Here is a 14,316-nt window from a genome sequence, read left to right as displayed (position 1 = left end):
CCTGGCCAATGAGAGAGTATAAGCAACGTGGGGTGCTGGGACTGACCACACATGTGTGGCCAACTCCAAACACTGCCCTGTGTCGCCACTGCCCGCAGAAGCTCCAGCCTGGCCCCACGCTGCCCTGTCCCTGCGGAGCTCCAGCCCAAGGAGGCTCTGCAATAGCCATGACCTCTAAGGAGACCTTGAAGTGCCCCTGGATCCTGAGCTCTGTGAGGCACGGGTGTGGTGGTGTTCTCTGGGGCGCCTGTTGAGGTGGGCTCAGGCTTGTGTGGTGTCGCCATAGCTGTGTCCAGCGCTCTGTCCCCACAACCTTGCTACCCTGTGGACCCAGAGTGCTCGCCTGACATGGGAGCAGAAGGCTGCCATTGACAGGCATCTGCTACAGGCTCCCTCCCTCGGGGTCATGCCCACCTAGCCCCTCAGCTTCCTCCGTGCCATCCCGCTGCTGCTGCCCCACTTGCCACTGTGCTGCTTTCTGCGTCTCACACCCCAGCAGGTGGGATACCAGCTCCAGGACCCCACACAGGCTGCTCTGCCCAGACAGCACATCTTTACCCCGTGGCAGGTGGGGGTTTCAACTCTGCACCCCATGAGCTGGGACCCCTGCATGTTCTGTTCCCTGAGTGGAAAATCCCACCCTGTCCAATTCTAGCCCCCTGATCCTGCACCTCGCCCCTGTCTGGGACCTCTGCACACCCACCCATGGCCCTGCACATGAACCCTCAGCCCAGGCTTGGAGCCCCAGATTTCATCCAGGGGCCTGAGCCAAGTCTCACCTGTTGCCTGCCCAGATCTGGGGGCTGGGGGACAGCTGGCAGCTGCTGCAGCTGGGGTTGATGCAGGGCCATCATGTTGCCAGCAACCTGGCCAACAGGAGCCACATGGTTGGCCTCGAGCTGGGGTGCAGGTAAGCATAATGGAGCTGCCGGTGCTGGCACAGCTGGGCTTCAAGCTGGGCCCTGCAGCCAGAATGGTGCTGGCAGGGCTGCCCTTGCCTGCTAACAGCCTCTTTCTGTACAGCCTGGAGGCCCTTACCTGCTTCCTGAGTCCTGAGGAGCTGTGGGACCTGGCTTGGTTGCAGAACCCCTGCAGGAACTGTGAAGCAGAGCCACAGGGACCCTGCAGCAGCATGGGCAGGTGAGGGGTGTGTGAGCTGTGCCAGGCCACTGCTGAGGCACCTCCTGGGTGGGCCAGGGCAGCCCCACTGGTCCCTCAGACCCTTTCCCCAGGGCAGCAGTAGTTCAGGGACATCCTGGGGAGGGCTGCACAGGACAGGCACAGGAAAGCCATACCCCAGTGGTGCCTCTGCAGGGGGACAGGGTGCTTGGAAGTCAGTGGGGTACTGGATGCTCTGGGGTAAGAAGGAGCCTGAGCCATGGGTACAGCAGCGCATGTTTATGGGGTCTGACCTGGTGTGTTGTGGGTAACAGGATGCAGCAACATGCTGGGCGCAGAGATCGCACAAGCTACAGGGGGACCTGGGTCCCACAGGGCTGGCGCTGCCACAGTCCCACTCAGTGCCGGAACTGCGGCAGCGGCGAAGGGATGCGGATGTCCTGCCCCTTCTCCAGCCGCCGCTCACAGTCGATCAGGAAGTTCACACCGTCTATCACCAGCTGTACCAGCTCCACCTGCACCAGGAACACAGATGCAATGACTCAGGGACTGTCCTCAGAGCCACACCAGCAAGGCAACTGGTTAGCCCCACTGCACACAGGGCAGGCACTGCTACCCCCAGCACCCACATTTTGGCCCCAGCATACAGCCCTGGAGCTGCGTGGGTGCCACGGGCCCAACATGCAGATGTGCTCCAGAACCTCCCTCCCCAGCTCTGCCTGGCACCCACCTCTGACTTCCCCAGCCGGTCCAGGTTGGAGATGTCAAAGATGCTCCCTGTGGCAGCAGTGTCCACACCACCTGTCCCACGCTTCTGTAGCCGGAGGTTCTCCAGGATCTTAGGGAAGCGGCTATCCTGGTGCCCCGAAAAAGTGTCGGTGCTCAGCATGACCAACAGGGGAGTCAGGGTCAATGCTCCCTGGGACAGCCCCCTGCCACTCAGAGGACCCTGTTAGTGGGTCACCAACCCCACACAGAGCCCTGCCCTAAGCAGACCCAGGCTGACACCTGAGACCTGGGCCTCTTCCTTCAGCCAGGGATGCAGGCATGGGCTGGACCCTGGGCCTCCTGAGGAAACCTGAGCGAGGTCCAGGGCCAGGTCCCATGCAGTCCTGCATCTCCTATGTGGCTGAGCTCCCCACAGTCTTAGCCTGGCTCCCCACAAAACTGGCTATAGTAATACCTTGCTGAGCAGTGGCAGCTTGATGTGGACACCTGCTCGCAGCCCTGTGCCCAGGTTGGAGGGGCAGGTCAGGATGTAACCCAGGCGCTCATTCCACATGAACTCCCAGCCTCGCTCCTGGATTAGTCGCTCCACCTGGGTTAGAGGTACCGGCAGCCATTCAGCCCTGGCCACGGGGTGCCCAGCCAAGGCTGAGCACAGAGGGCCTGCACTGCAGCAGCCCTTCCTGCCCCTCTCTGCCTGTCCACGGGGCTAGCACAGCAGCGGCTATTGGATGCTCACCTCCTTCAGGCCCCGGCAGAACCGCTCAAAGACACGCTTCATATTGCCTCCCTTCTCCATGGAGATGACACGTGTGTGGTCCTCCTCATTGATCCAGATCAAGAAGGTCTTCTGGTGGTTGTGCCTAGGGACAGAGCAGCATTCAGCTGTGCTGGTGGCTTGCAGAGGCCCTGTGCCCACCCAGCTGTGCCCCTTCTGCCACCATGGTGCCAGCGCTGCTTATGGTTCCAGTGTGCCGCCTGTGCCTGTGGCGGGGAACACGTTGCCGGAGCCCAGCCTGGCAGCAAGGTGGGCAGCCAGGAGACACTCCTGGAGACAGGCCAGTGCCCATCCACATGAGCCACTGTGAGTGATGGGAGCTGTCTCCAGCACCTTGGGCTGGGGACAGGAGCATGGCTCCTGCACCATGCAGGCAGCAGAAGAGGCCTGTGAGGCATGGAGTGTACCCTGGGGGGCTGCGTTAGGGGCAGCTGGAGCTGGGGACCACGTGTGCTGTAGAGATGTTTTCCATATAAAGGCACAGTGCCAGCGAGGGTGGTGTGGGCGGATGCGTGTGCTGGCTGTCGCTCTGCAGGAGCGTGGGATGCTGCATGGCTGCACAGAGATGCTGGGAGGGAGCAGTAAGATGTGACTGCGTCAGGGTAGGTTTGGTGGCACATAGAGTGTGCAGAGATCCAGGAGGAGCTCTGAGGATTGCCCAGGGAACAGAAGCAATTACAGCAGCCTTAGAGTGCAAGGTGCTGCTGGATGGTGAGAGTGGGGAGGATTGACAGCTGGTTCCACAGTCCCCCTTCCCAGGACAATGCTGTGGTTTGTGTAGGGAGCAGTTGGCTGCCGACTGTGATGCACAAGGGGTTCCCAGGTGAGGCCACAGAGCCCAGGGTGGGCACGATCCAGGTGCCACATGTGCTGGAGTCTGCGGTGCAGTGAACATGGGAAACATGGTGGCAGGGTTGAGACAGACAGATGGAGCGGTAGCATCCCCCCCTCCCTACTCTGCTGATTGCCCAGTGCTGGGGCAGATCCTCACCAGATCCCTCGGGCGTCGGGCCAGTCCCGGGCCATTCCTGCTGCTGTCAGGAGCGGGGACACCGGCTTGTCAAAGAGGAAGTGATCCTGGAGGGAGGCAGAGTGCATTGGCTCACCAGGGCCACATGGCTAGAGCCAGGGCACCTTCACTGGTCCCAGTGCTCCCTGTCTTACTGGTCCCAGCCTGCCACTGAGGCGATCCACTGTGGCTCTCCCAGGCAGTGCACCCATGGGCAGGAGCCCCTGCCTTCCTGGCCTGCAAGGCAGAAGGCTGCTGGTGCACAGCCGACCCTGTGCTGGGGGCTGGTGGGGCACCAGCCATGTGCTACAAGCCTGCCTTCCGCTGGACATGGGCAGAGACACAGGGCAGGAGTCAGAACGGGCCCTGAGCTGCTGGGGCTGTGTTCAGAGAGCTGGCTTGGGAGGGCTGAGCAGCACTGTGAGCACCCTCTGTGCTGTCGAGCAGATTCTCTAGGGCAGGGATCCTGGTCCCACAAGACGGGGGGCCGGGAAAGAGGATACAACCTCCCAGAGAAGCAATGCCAGGGAAAGGGTCCTGCTCTGCATGCACCCAGGGAGGCTGGTTGGGAGCTGTACCAACTCACATCAATGAGCTGCTGTTGCTCCTTCTCAGTCATCTCGCTGAGACGGTAGTACCGGCCTGCCAGGTCCCCAGTGAGGCCATTCAGTGCTTCCACGGTCACCTTCTCCACCTCTCGCCGCTCGGCACGGGTGCAGGCCGGCGGCAGGCTCAACCCACGGATGCTGCGCCCAGTCCGGACCCGGGATGAGAGCACGTAGCGCTCATCAAACTGGCCAAACTTTATCTGGAACAGACAGGAGCCACAAGGCGTTTATGGTGCAGCACTGGTGCTGGCAGGGTCCTGTTCCTGAGGCCCAGGAAAGGACCCCTGTGTGCAGCATGGCTGTCCAGCTCACGCACCTTGCTGGCGTCCAGGTCTGTGGTGTGCTTCATGGTGCGGGGGTTGTATCCATTGTGCCGCTCCTGAATCACGGGGTCAAACAGGTCAGCAAACACCTGGAAGCAAGCAGGACAATGCACAGCACTGCAGACCCAGCACTTCATAAAGCCCCTGCTATAAGCTCAGCATGGCCCCACTGCCAGCATGGGGGACATGGCAGCAGTGGGGCTGCAGAAGGTGGCTGGGGGAACAGTGTGTCCTGCAGTCCATGTGGCAAGTGGGGCAGAAGGCTGCAGGACTCAAGGAACAGCTGCTCCAAAGGAGCCCTGTGTCCCACAGGAACATGTGGGGACCAGCCGGGGCCTTTATAGCTGTTCAGGCTGGGCAGGATGAGGTGGGCAGTAATGCCCCAGGCTGCTGGGTGTACTGTGGGGACCAGGACTCCTCTGGCTGCTGCAGATAAGGTTCTGGCTGCCACTCACCTCATAGGTCTCTTCATCACCAGCTACAATACCCACAGTCTTGATGAAGGGATGGCCAGGGTTGTCAACACCAGTCTGAATGCACTGGTCCAAGGTCCAGCCATTTGGGGTTGCCTTGTCACAGAGTCTGGCATAGATGGCTGGTGTCAGGTTGCTGGCCATGCAGTTGTTGTGCTTCCGCAGGTCGGGGTACTCAGCACTGTGGGAGGAGAGACAGAGGAATCCTTTAGGGCCAGGGGACTCCGGCACTTGTGCCAGTGCCCCTCAGAGACCTGTGGGGCAGGTGGGAACACTGCTCTGCTTGTCCACATCAGCCAGGAGCAGGGAGGCAGTTACTGGCATTGCAGGGTGAGGCCAGGGAGCAGCCTGAGCTGAAGGTTGGCACTGAACCAGGACAAGAGTCCAGGAGCAAATCTGGACTGGTCATTAGGGAGTGGCTCCTTATCAGCTACGCAGAAGGTCCCCAAAGGCGAGCAGTGGGGCCATATCAATCCAGCCCCGTGCTGAGCTACCAGGGCAGCTGGGCAGCAGAGTGGGGGTTCCACTCCCCTTGCCCTCCCTGGGGCTGTCCCAACACCAGCCTAAAAGGAGGGGGCCTGCTCCCTGTCTGCTAGTGCAATGGGTCAGGGAGGCAGGGCTCATAGCCTGTGGGGCTCTGGCGTGCCTGACCCCTGAGGCTCCTGTCCCTCTGCCCCCCCAGATGCTTCAGGGCAGGAGATCAGCTGACCCCGATCCGCAACCGGTGGGAACTGCACGGCCCCGGCGCAGTTTATTGTATTAGGGGGACGCTTTCCTCTAATCAGATTAGCGGGAGGCTGTCCCCTGACCTCATTCCCACTTTAGACAGGCTTTATGCTTGTTCTGTGCTCATGGAGGGGATTGGCAGGGCAGGACCCCACCAGTGCTTGTCTCGGCCAAATCTTTCCTGCTGGGACCTGGTGCCCTTGCTTGCCTTAGTGGGGCAGGAGTGGCCTTTATCAGCCCAGGAGACCTGGCTGGTGGCTGGAGGAGGTCTTGCATCCCTGGGGACACCTGTTTCCCCTTCTGAGAGAGGCCTGCTTTGGGGAAGACACAGCTTGGGGGGGGATCCATGTGGGAGAAAGGGTGCCTGGGCTAGCGCAGGACTGGGTTGATGGGAGCAACTGTTGGACACCAGCACCAAGTCCTGGTACTCTCCTGTGCTCAGCTCCTACTCCTGAGTGCTCCCACCGGGCACCAGGTCTGGCTGCCAGTGCCGGCCCCATGCTGCAATGCAGAGCCCTGTGGCTGCCACCACCGCCTCCCCTGCGCCCGCAGGCCAAGGAATGTGCATTGGCCCTTTGCCCATGGCTTGGCTACTGCTTGTGGCTTCCTGTACTGAGTAGAAAAAAAGGGTGGTAAGGCTCACATTGTCTGTATTGTGCAGAAAAGCACTGGCAGCTCCTGCCAAGACCAGCACAAGGAGGCATTTGCTCCAGGCAAGAACTTGTCTCAGGGCTGAGGGCTGCTCCCAGCCCACACACAGACCTGTGCCCTGGTGAGATGCCCCAGCTCAAAGGCTGATGCGGCATGTATAGGACACAGCTCACCCTGGTCTCCCCCACTGCTCCTGCTCTTACCATCTGCTGGCCGCTGATCCACATCTCCCCAGGGGGGACACACTCATAAAAAGCATTTGCTGATCAGAATGGGACACTTGGACAGGTTCCTCCACTGCCCCAGCATGGCTCATGCTGCCAGGCATGCCAGGACCACCTGATGTGCTTTCTACACAGTAGAGTCTGCCCAGGAACAGCGGAGGTTGCCAAGGGAGGCCAGCTTACTCCCAGTAGGCAGGATAGTGCTGCGGGTTGAAGTATGCTGTCTGCCATGGCCGTCCACACATTCCCTGAGGCGGTTAGCATCCAAAACCTGAGACTCCAGGCTCTGTCTGCAGGTGCTGTGCCTGCTGCAGTGCTGACTGAGTGCCTGGTCAGAGTGCACCTTCCCCTGAACAGCCCCAAACCACAGCCAGTAAATCAGGGCAACCTTTCCCCAGCCTTTCTAGAGCACCCCAACTCAGCTGGATGATTCCAGAACCAGCTGGGTGATGCCAGGGTGAAGGTCCTGAGCACCTGTTGCTGTGCTCACCACGGTGCCACAGAGGCAGCAGGGGAGGATGCCAGTCACTGAGCCCAGGCTTTGTCCAGGCTGGAGCCTGGCACCGCATTCCCACTGTGTGGTCAGGGTGTCCAGAGGTCCTCTGTAACAAGCATGAAGGTGATGCTGCACTTGGCCTTACTTAGGCTGCCTCGGTCCCTTGATTTTGGTCCCCGAGGCTGGTTTTAAAATTATGACCCTTCCAGCACCGTATTTTTTTACCAGTGCCATAGCACCAAGCGATATCTTAAAGGATTTTTCCAACCTCAGTAATTCCATGATTCCACAATTTCATGGTTCTGTGGTAGAGTGGGCTCATCTCTGGCTGCAGAGGCTGGAAGCATGGATGTCTGCCAGAAGCACGACTCAGTGCTGCTGCCTGAGCTGTCCTGCCCTCACCTCAGCACTGCTGTCCTGCCCATGACCTCGGGGTGCAGCCGCCAGCAGCAGCAACCCTCTCTGCCCTTGAGCAAGCGTCTCACCCCGGGGCAGACCTGCTCAGCACCCAGCAGGGATTATTAGCCTGTCCACTGACTGGGCAGCCTCTCTGGAAGCGACAGCCACCTGCATCTCACCATGGCTCTTCATCGCTAATCTGGCAGCCTCCAGTGCCCTTCCTGGCATCACGGGCTCGTAGCCAGCTGCACGCAGCCTCTGGAGAGGTGTGGGGGCACATGGGGCAAGCAGCAGACCCCGTGTGACGGTACAGAGTCAGGAGCTGGCAGGTTGCTGCAGGCAGCTGAGCATGAGGTTTGTTTACGCAGGGAGGAGGGGGCTTGGGCTTTGTGTGGAGACGCTCTGGTGGGGAGCCCCAGCGTAACCGCCCAAACACGGTGCTATGCCTGGCATAGGACCTGCCTGGCAGCAGGCAATTGGTGCCCATATTTCCTCAAGGGGGAATGCCTGTGCCCTCTCAGCGTAGCCATTCATACTGCAGTGCCTCTGACAGGAGGCTGTGGGGTGTCGCTCAAACTCCTTAGGGCTGCTGCCAGTATCTCTCTTTTTTTAACCTAAAGACTAGGCAGAATCCCCAGGCAAGTTGGCTTGCTCCTGCAGAGGGAGGTGCTGTGGCTCATCCCTAAGGCTCTGTTCAGGCTCTTTTCAAGTGTCAGCATTGTCACAAAACCATTCCCAGCTGAACAGAATCCCCCAGGAGGCTCATTTTAGAGCTTCTCGACCGTATCCCCACCTTGATTTCATCCCCTCCTGACCTGATGTCTGTGGCTCTGCAGTAGTTCGTAAAGCTGGAAAACACACTCCCCTTGGGAGGTGAATAATCGATAACATCCAGCCTTTGTCATTCTTTGAGCTCTCTCCCTTTCCATCCCTGGCTTTCCATAGCCCAGTTCAGCACACTGGAGCACCAGCACCAGCTGCCTGCCAGCACTCCACACGCACAGAGCTCCCAGCCTGCAATGCAGCGCCGCGACACATCGCTCTGTCGGCATTTGGTGCAGGATGGCAGCAGCTGATGGTGTTCAGAGCAGCAACATGCTGCCTCCTTCCCATCCTGCTCCTTCCCTGTGCAGCCTCTGCTGGCCTTGGGATGTGGAGGAACACCCAGTCCTTATTATGTTCCTGGCCTGACTGATATATGCTAGGCCAAACAGCTGGTGCCAGTGTGAGGCAGAAGGACTGGCCAGTGGCTGCCATGTCCAGCTCTTCCCTCCCAGCCCTGGCCCCGTTCCTACCCTGTCCAGTCCTTGTGAAGCACAGGCAGTTCCTGCCTCCAGTCCCATCTGGTGCCTTGGCCCTTCATGCTCAGCATGGAGGGCTGTGCTCTTTGGAGCTGGCGGCACAGGCACCGGGCAGGACCAGCCTCTGCCACTCCGAGCTCTGCTTCCTTATTGCCACGGCAAGCGATGGTGAGCAGAGCCAGGGGAATGCTGAGCACCTGGCCCTCCCAGGCCTATCTGGGCTCCCTGGGGCAGTCCTTAGCAAGGAGCAGTTTGGAGGGGGGTGATGTGAGACCTCCTGATCTGAAGCTTGAACCTTAGAACTGTGCTGCAGCTGTGATTATCTGGCTTAAGGGATCAGGCACCAGGCGTGCAAATAGGGCTAGGGCTCTTGCAGAGCCAGAATTACCTCAAAAGCACCTCTAAGCCAGGCTGTGGCTGTTCATGTGCCTGCCTGGCCTGGCTCAAATCTGTGCCCTTCTCCCAGAAGTCCCACTTGCACATCTCAGGCTCATTGTCATCCAAAATTCACTCACAGGTTGGGGTGGCCTCCTCAGCACTCGCAGGCCCCTCCAGTTCTCCCTTTAAAAACTGGTCCAGAGAGGGAAGGGCAAGGACCTGCCAGCAAAGCTTTTCCTTTCAATAAAGGAGTCCCTGTCCCGAAAGCAGGCATGTGGGAAGGCTGGTACAGCCAGATGAGGTCGGGCCAGGAGCTGCCGCCAGTGCCTGGAGGCTGCTTCGACACCAGCTCCCACAGTCAGAGCTCTTGGGTATGCCACCAGGAGGACAAAATGGACCCTTTGGTCCATCCTATTCCTACCAAGACATTGACAAAGTCTCTCCTGGCTGCTTTTGGTACATCCCCGCTGGTGCTGGCTGTTCCAGCACTGCTGCCCCCCAGGCTGGCCCGTCTCTCCAACAGCCCTCGTCCCTGTCATCCCGGGAAGTCCCCCTGTGACCCCCAGCCCCGCTGCCAGGCACTTTCCCCCCTCCCTCTCCCGCATGTCTCGGGTTGCAGCGGCTTGTTCCGGTGCTCCGGGACCACCCAGGGCCGCCGGTAGCTCCGGGGCTCCCAGCCCCGACTGCAGCTCCCACGGTCACGCCTCGGACGCGGGGATGCGCCCGGGGCGGCCCCTGCAGCCCTCACGGCCCCTGTCCGCACGGGGCCCGCGAAGGGGGCCCGCGGCAGCCCCCACGAGCCCCGGGGAGCCGGGACCCGCGCCCCCGGCCCCTGCGGGACCGTGCCCGGGACGTGGTGGGGCCGGTGCCCTTGTGCGCGGGGACGACGGGGCCCGCGGCGCCGGTGACCGTCAGCCCGCGGCGGGGCGGCTCTGTCCAACACGGCCGAGCCCCGCCGCCGCCCGGTCCCCCCGCTCGCCGCCCGGAGCCCCGGGGCCGGAGCGGACTCGGTTCACGGGCCTCCCGGTCCTCCCCACCATAGATGAGCAGCGTCCGCCGTGCCGCCTCCACGAGCTGCTTCGGGACTCGCCGCCCCGGCTGGAGCCGAGGGGCGGCCCCGGCGCCCTTCCCGGTGCTGGTGCCGCAGGGACCGTCCGCCGCCCGCCGCCCCCCGCCCGTGCGCCCTCGCCGCCCGCGCACATTACCTGGGCGGGTATCGCCGACGCTGACGGTCGCCCGCGCTGATCGAGTCCCGGGCGAGCAGAAAGCCGGCGGCGAGGGAACCGGCGCCCACCATGGCCAGGAGGCCGGTGGAGCGGCGAGCGGAGAGAGCGCGGGCGAAGGTGCTGGCCATGGCGGAGCGGCGGAGCGAGCGCGCCGGAGCGGGCGGCGGACGTGAGGGGAATAGGAACGGGAATAGGAATGGGAACGGGAGCGACGACGGGGAGAGCGGGGGGGCGGGGAGCCGGCTGGGCACGGGGGGGCCGGGCAGCACCGCCACCTGCTCGGCTGCCCCGCCCCGCCCCGCCCCACCGGAGCCGCCGGCGCTTTCAGCACCGCGCGCGGGACAGCGCCGGAGGGGCAGTTGCTTCGTGCCGGGCCGGCTTCTCACCGAGACCCACGCCCCGGATCCCCGCGCCGCGCTCCGTGGCGGGCGAGGGGAGCCGGGTGAAAGTTTGTGCACCTGAAGCCGGGAGCGGCGGACTCTGCTTCTCTACGGGATGCGGCCCTCGATGGGTCGCGGGGCCGGGGGCCGGTTCTCGGAGGTCACCGGCCCTCCCGCAGTGCTCTGTGCCCGCCGCACCGCGGGACCGCACCGGCGGGGCAGAGAGCGCACCGCGTTCGCCGCCGCAGACCCCGCGGGACGGGAGGTGCTGGCGCACCGCCGGGCCCCTCCGGCACAAGGGAAACGGCTGCTCGGTAGAGCCGCGCGCCCAGCCCGGTAGGGCCGCGCGTCCCGCTCGGTGCAGCCGCGCGGTTGCCGTTACAGCGCGGACCCGGCGCGGGGCCCGCGCCCACGTGCGTGCGGCGCGCCCGGCACTGCAGCAGCTCCCGCCGCCGCCGCCAGGGGCCGCCACGCCGCGTCCGCCCGCGTCCCGGCCGGCCCGCCCCGTCCGCGCCGATTGGCTGCGTGCGGCCGTCAGCAGGCCGTGATTGGCCGGCGGCAGCGCCCTCGGCGCAGGGTGCGCTCGGAGGTCGCAGGTGAGCGGAGGGAAATGGCGGCTCTCGGGGTGGCGCCCCCTGCTGCCAAAGGCGGGGGCCGGGGCGGCCGGGGGGCCGGGGGCAGGCGGGACCGGCGCCGGCGAGGGAAGGCAAGCGAACTGAAGGAGGGGTGGGGCGGTCGGCTGCGCCGCTGCTGGGCCCGGTTTGTTGGCGGCTGTCGGGGAGCGCCGGGCGAGCGGCAGCGGCGGCACCCCTTCGAGCGCGGCCCGGCGCCCTGCCGCCCCCGCGGCCTGCTGCCGCCCCCCGCCCGTGTCTGTGGGGCCGGGGGTAGCGGGCCCCCCCGCGGCGCGGCAGCTCCGCCCGGCACGGACGCAGCGGCGGGCGGGGCTCCTCCCGGCCGCTCGGGGCCGCCGCTCGCTCTGCCGGTGCCGACGCGGTGCCGGTGCCTGCCTGCCTTCCGGCCCGCCCCGTGCGTGGCTGCTTGGGACCCCGCGGCTCTCCCGGGCCGACCCCAGCCCCGCTCCCCAGGCCCGCTGTCCCGCCTGCGGCGGACGGGCCGGGGTCTGCGCGGGGCAGAGAGGCAGCGGCCCCGCGGCAGTAAACCCTCACGGACAGGGACCGTGTTGGGAGAATTCCGGTGCTGAGGACTTTCACGTTTTACAAGTTCAGGAATCTCATTAAATATTTCATTATGAACAATGTAGGTGAGGCACAACCCTGCTCGGTGTGCGGGGTGAACCCAGAGGCTGCACGGGTTCTGCAGGAGGGGCTGGGCTGGAGCCCGTCTGCTCTGCGCTCCGGGTTTGCGGCTCTTCGTGTGTTCGCCGTCTCTGAAAATGCTGCTTGAACAGGCTGAACTTGACTTCAGCTTCCTGGCTGTGAACACTTTGAGCTCCTGTGTTACCAGAACAGAGGGATTTCTGTGATGCACCACATCCAAATAGCTTTAATTATTAGCCCTAGTGTAGGGGGTTTTTCTCTTCTGAAGCAATTAAGTGTCCATGATAAGAGCACAGCTGTCACCTTTTGTAAGTATGGAATTAACCTTAATGCAAACAGCCCTTGTAGCAATGGGAGTAACTCTTTGGGCAAAGGTGTGTCACTGGCCACGCGTGCCAGCGGGCCGAAGTTTTCAGGGTTGGGTTTTTTGGGTTGGTTGGCTGGTTGTAGGGCCCACAGTAGTTTCAGGCAGTTATACAAGACAGTGCCAGTATTAGTATTTTTAAATACCAGCAATGTGTATTTTCAAAGGTTGTGATCATGCACGTGCTTGACCTGGCTTGGCCGGGCTGTGAGTCTCTAAGCGGGATCATCCTTGCAACTTGTCTGCATGCTTGGGTACCCCGAATTCCTTGGGCCTCCTGCCCAGTGCCCCCTGGAGTGCCCAGGCCTGGGCACTGCTCCGGAGCTGCCTCTTCCACTGCCACCAGTGATATGACCAGCTATGTTCCCTCCAAGAGCCCGGCGTTGCAGAGACTGCACCTGCATCTGCACATTTTGTTTAAAAAACAAAACTAAACCTCGACATCCAAACCCACTCTTTCAGTGATTAATGCCACACTGAATTCAAAGTCAATACAAGACCTGATCATACCTTCTCTCTTAAATGTCTGGTACCTCAGAAGCAGGGCACAAAAAGTCTCTTTACTCTGTGAACTCCCTTATCTAAACAGCACCGGAATAATCTGCTGGGGAACTGGAAAGCAACTTACTATCTCATTTCTTATCAGTAATACAGGGCAGTCTTGGGAGCTTGAATCAGTCCCAGGGCTCTCAGAGGCAAAGTGTATGGCTCTTTCAGGTTGTGTGTCAGCAGGTTCTGATTGCTGTTGGGTGATTACAATAACCTTTGATATGATTGTGCAGTGGATCACAGCTGCCCTTCTTGGAAGCGCAGCAGGAAAGTCTTATCTGTGCTTCCTCCTGTATCTGTGGCAGGACTGCCAAGCCTGAATATTCTGACTCAAAGCCAGATCCACCTTTACCTTTGTCTGCATGTGCCAGAGCTGTGTTAATGCCTTTGTCTCCCTTGGACAACACAACCAGCAGCATTAACATAGAATTTTCTTGCTGTGATAAGTGAAAGATGAGGCCCATAACACTCAGCATCTGGGAACTGTGCTGAATGTGTGGCCTCCAGGAGCAATTAGCTCAGCAAGCAACAGGGACAATGATGAACCTGAGGTGCAGTTGGCACCTCTTGTTGCTCTGGGTGTGATGAGTTGTGGGCTGGGTGACACTCAAGACCCTGTAAGTGTTGTGCAAGGGCAATTGCCACCATCCTGGCACATGAACCCCATGACAGCTCAGCACTAGAACTGGCTCAGGTGTTGTGGGCAAACCTCCTCTTACTATCCTTTGATACCAGAATAGAGCTCCACTTGCCTGTGTCCGTTTAAGAACAACAGCCTGAGTTTTCAGTGCTGTAGTTATACTTGTAGCTAAAAGTTCTATTTCATCAAGAGTGTAGTCACTTGGTATAAATCTAGTCAGGTAAGGGATCTTTTTAAGAAAAACTTGAAAAAGGTTTTGGTTAACCCTCTCCCCCTACCCACACCTGAGATCACAAGGCTTTCCCTGTTCATGCCACAGATATCAGTAACTGTCAGCTTCAGTGAGGCTCTAAGTTTTTACCTGGTTTGAGTATGGTGTGTCATGACCTTGAGACATAGCTATAGAGCAAGGAGGAGGCTTTTCTTCTGGGACAGGAACAGGGACGTAGAGAAGTTGCTTTCTTTGTTCTTAGGGCAAAGGTTTCCCTGCTGCTTGATCTGTTTTTTCCAGGAGGGAGGGGAGAGTAAGGGATTGGAGAAAATAACCTTCCTCCTCCTTTTGCGTGGTTTACTTCACTTCAATAAATCATCAGCCATCAAGCTGATAGTGTACTTGCTAAGGACTCATTCTTCACTGGCACACCAAGACAGCCGGGCATGGGGACGAAG

General features: G+C 61.0%; 2 protein-coding genes across 11 annotated transcripts in view; one reads left to right on the top strand and one right to left on the bottom strand.

Moving 5' to 3' along the window:
* Nucleotides 1-1,383: 1,383 nt before the first annotated feature.
* Nucleotides 1,384-11,107, bottom strand: CKMT1A (creatine kinase, mitochondrial 1A). The gene is made up of 9 exons (XM_027897186.1): nt 10,417-11,107; nt 5,019-5,217; nt 4,557-4,652; nt 4,219-4,440; nt 3,615-3,700; nt 2,585-2,708; nt 2,303-2,437; nt 1,850-1,975; nt 1,384-1,634 (listed from the first exon to the last, which is right to left on the bottom strand). The coding sequence occupies exons 1-9, from the start codon at nt 10,563-10,565 to the stop codon at nt 1,518-1,520; spliced, it is 1,254 nt and encodes a 417-aa protein (XP_027752987.1). The 5' UTR covers nt 10,566-11,107; the 3' UTR covers nt 1,384-1,517.
* The window catches only part of PPIP5K1 (diphosphoinositol pentakisphosphate kinase 1), a 46,259-nt gene continuing 42,387 nt past the window's right edge, over nt 10,445-14,316 (top strand). For 7 of the 10 annotated variants that reach the window (XM_027897179.1, XM_027897184.1, XM_027897183.1 and 4 more), the window contains exon 1: nt 11,345-11,413. The gene's annotated coding sequence lies outside the window, so the exon portion shown is untranslated. Of the gene's footprint in view, nt 10,555-11,344; nt 11,414-14,316 lie in introns of those variants that run through there. The other 3 variants (XM_027897176.1, XM_027897175.1, XM_027897177.1) reach the window with 3 other exon arrangements.

Source organism: Empidonax traillii, unplaced genomic scaffold, assembly GCF_003031625.1.
Source record: "Empidonax traillii isolate 1590-97213 ecotype Southwest subspecies unplaced genomic scaffold, ASM303162v1 scaffold532:size433792, whole genome shotgun sequence".
Classification (NCBI taxonomy): domain Eukaryota; kingdom Metazoa; phylum Chordata; class Aves; order Passeriformes; family Tyrannidae; genus Empidonax; species Empidonax traillii.
This window is presented reverse-complemented; position numbering and strand designations above follow the sequence as displayed.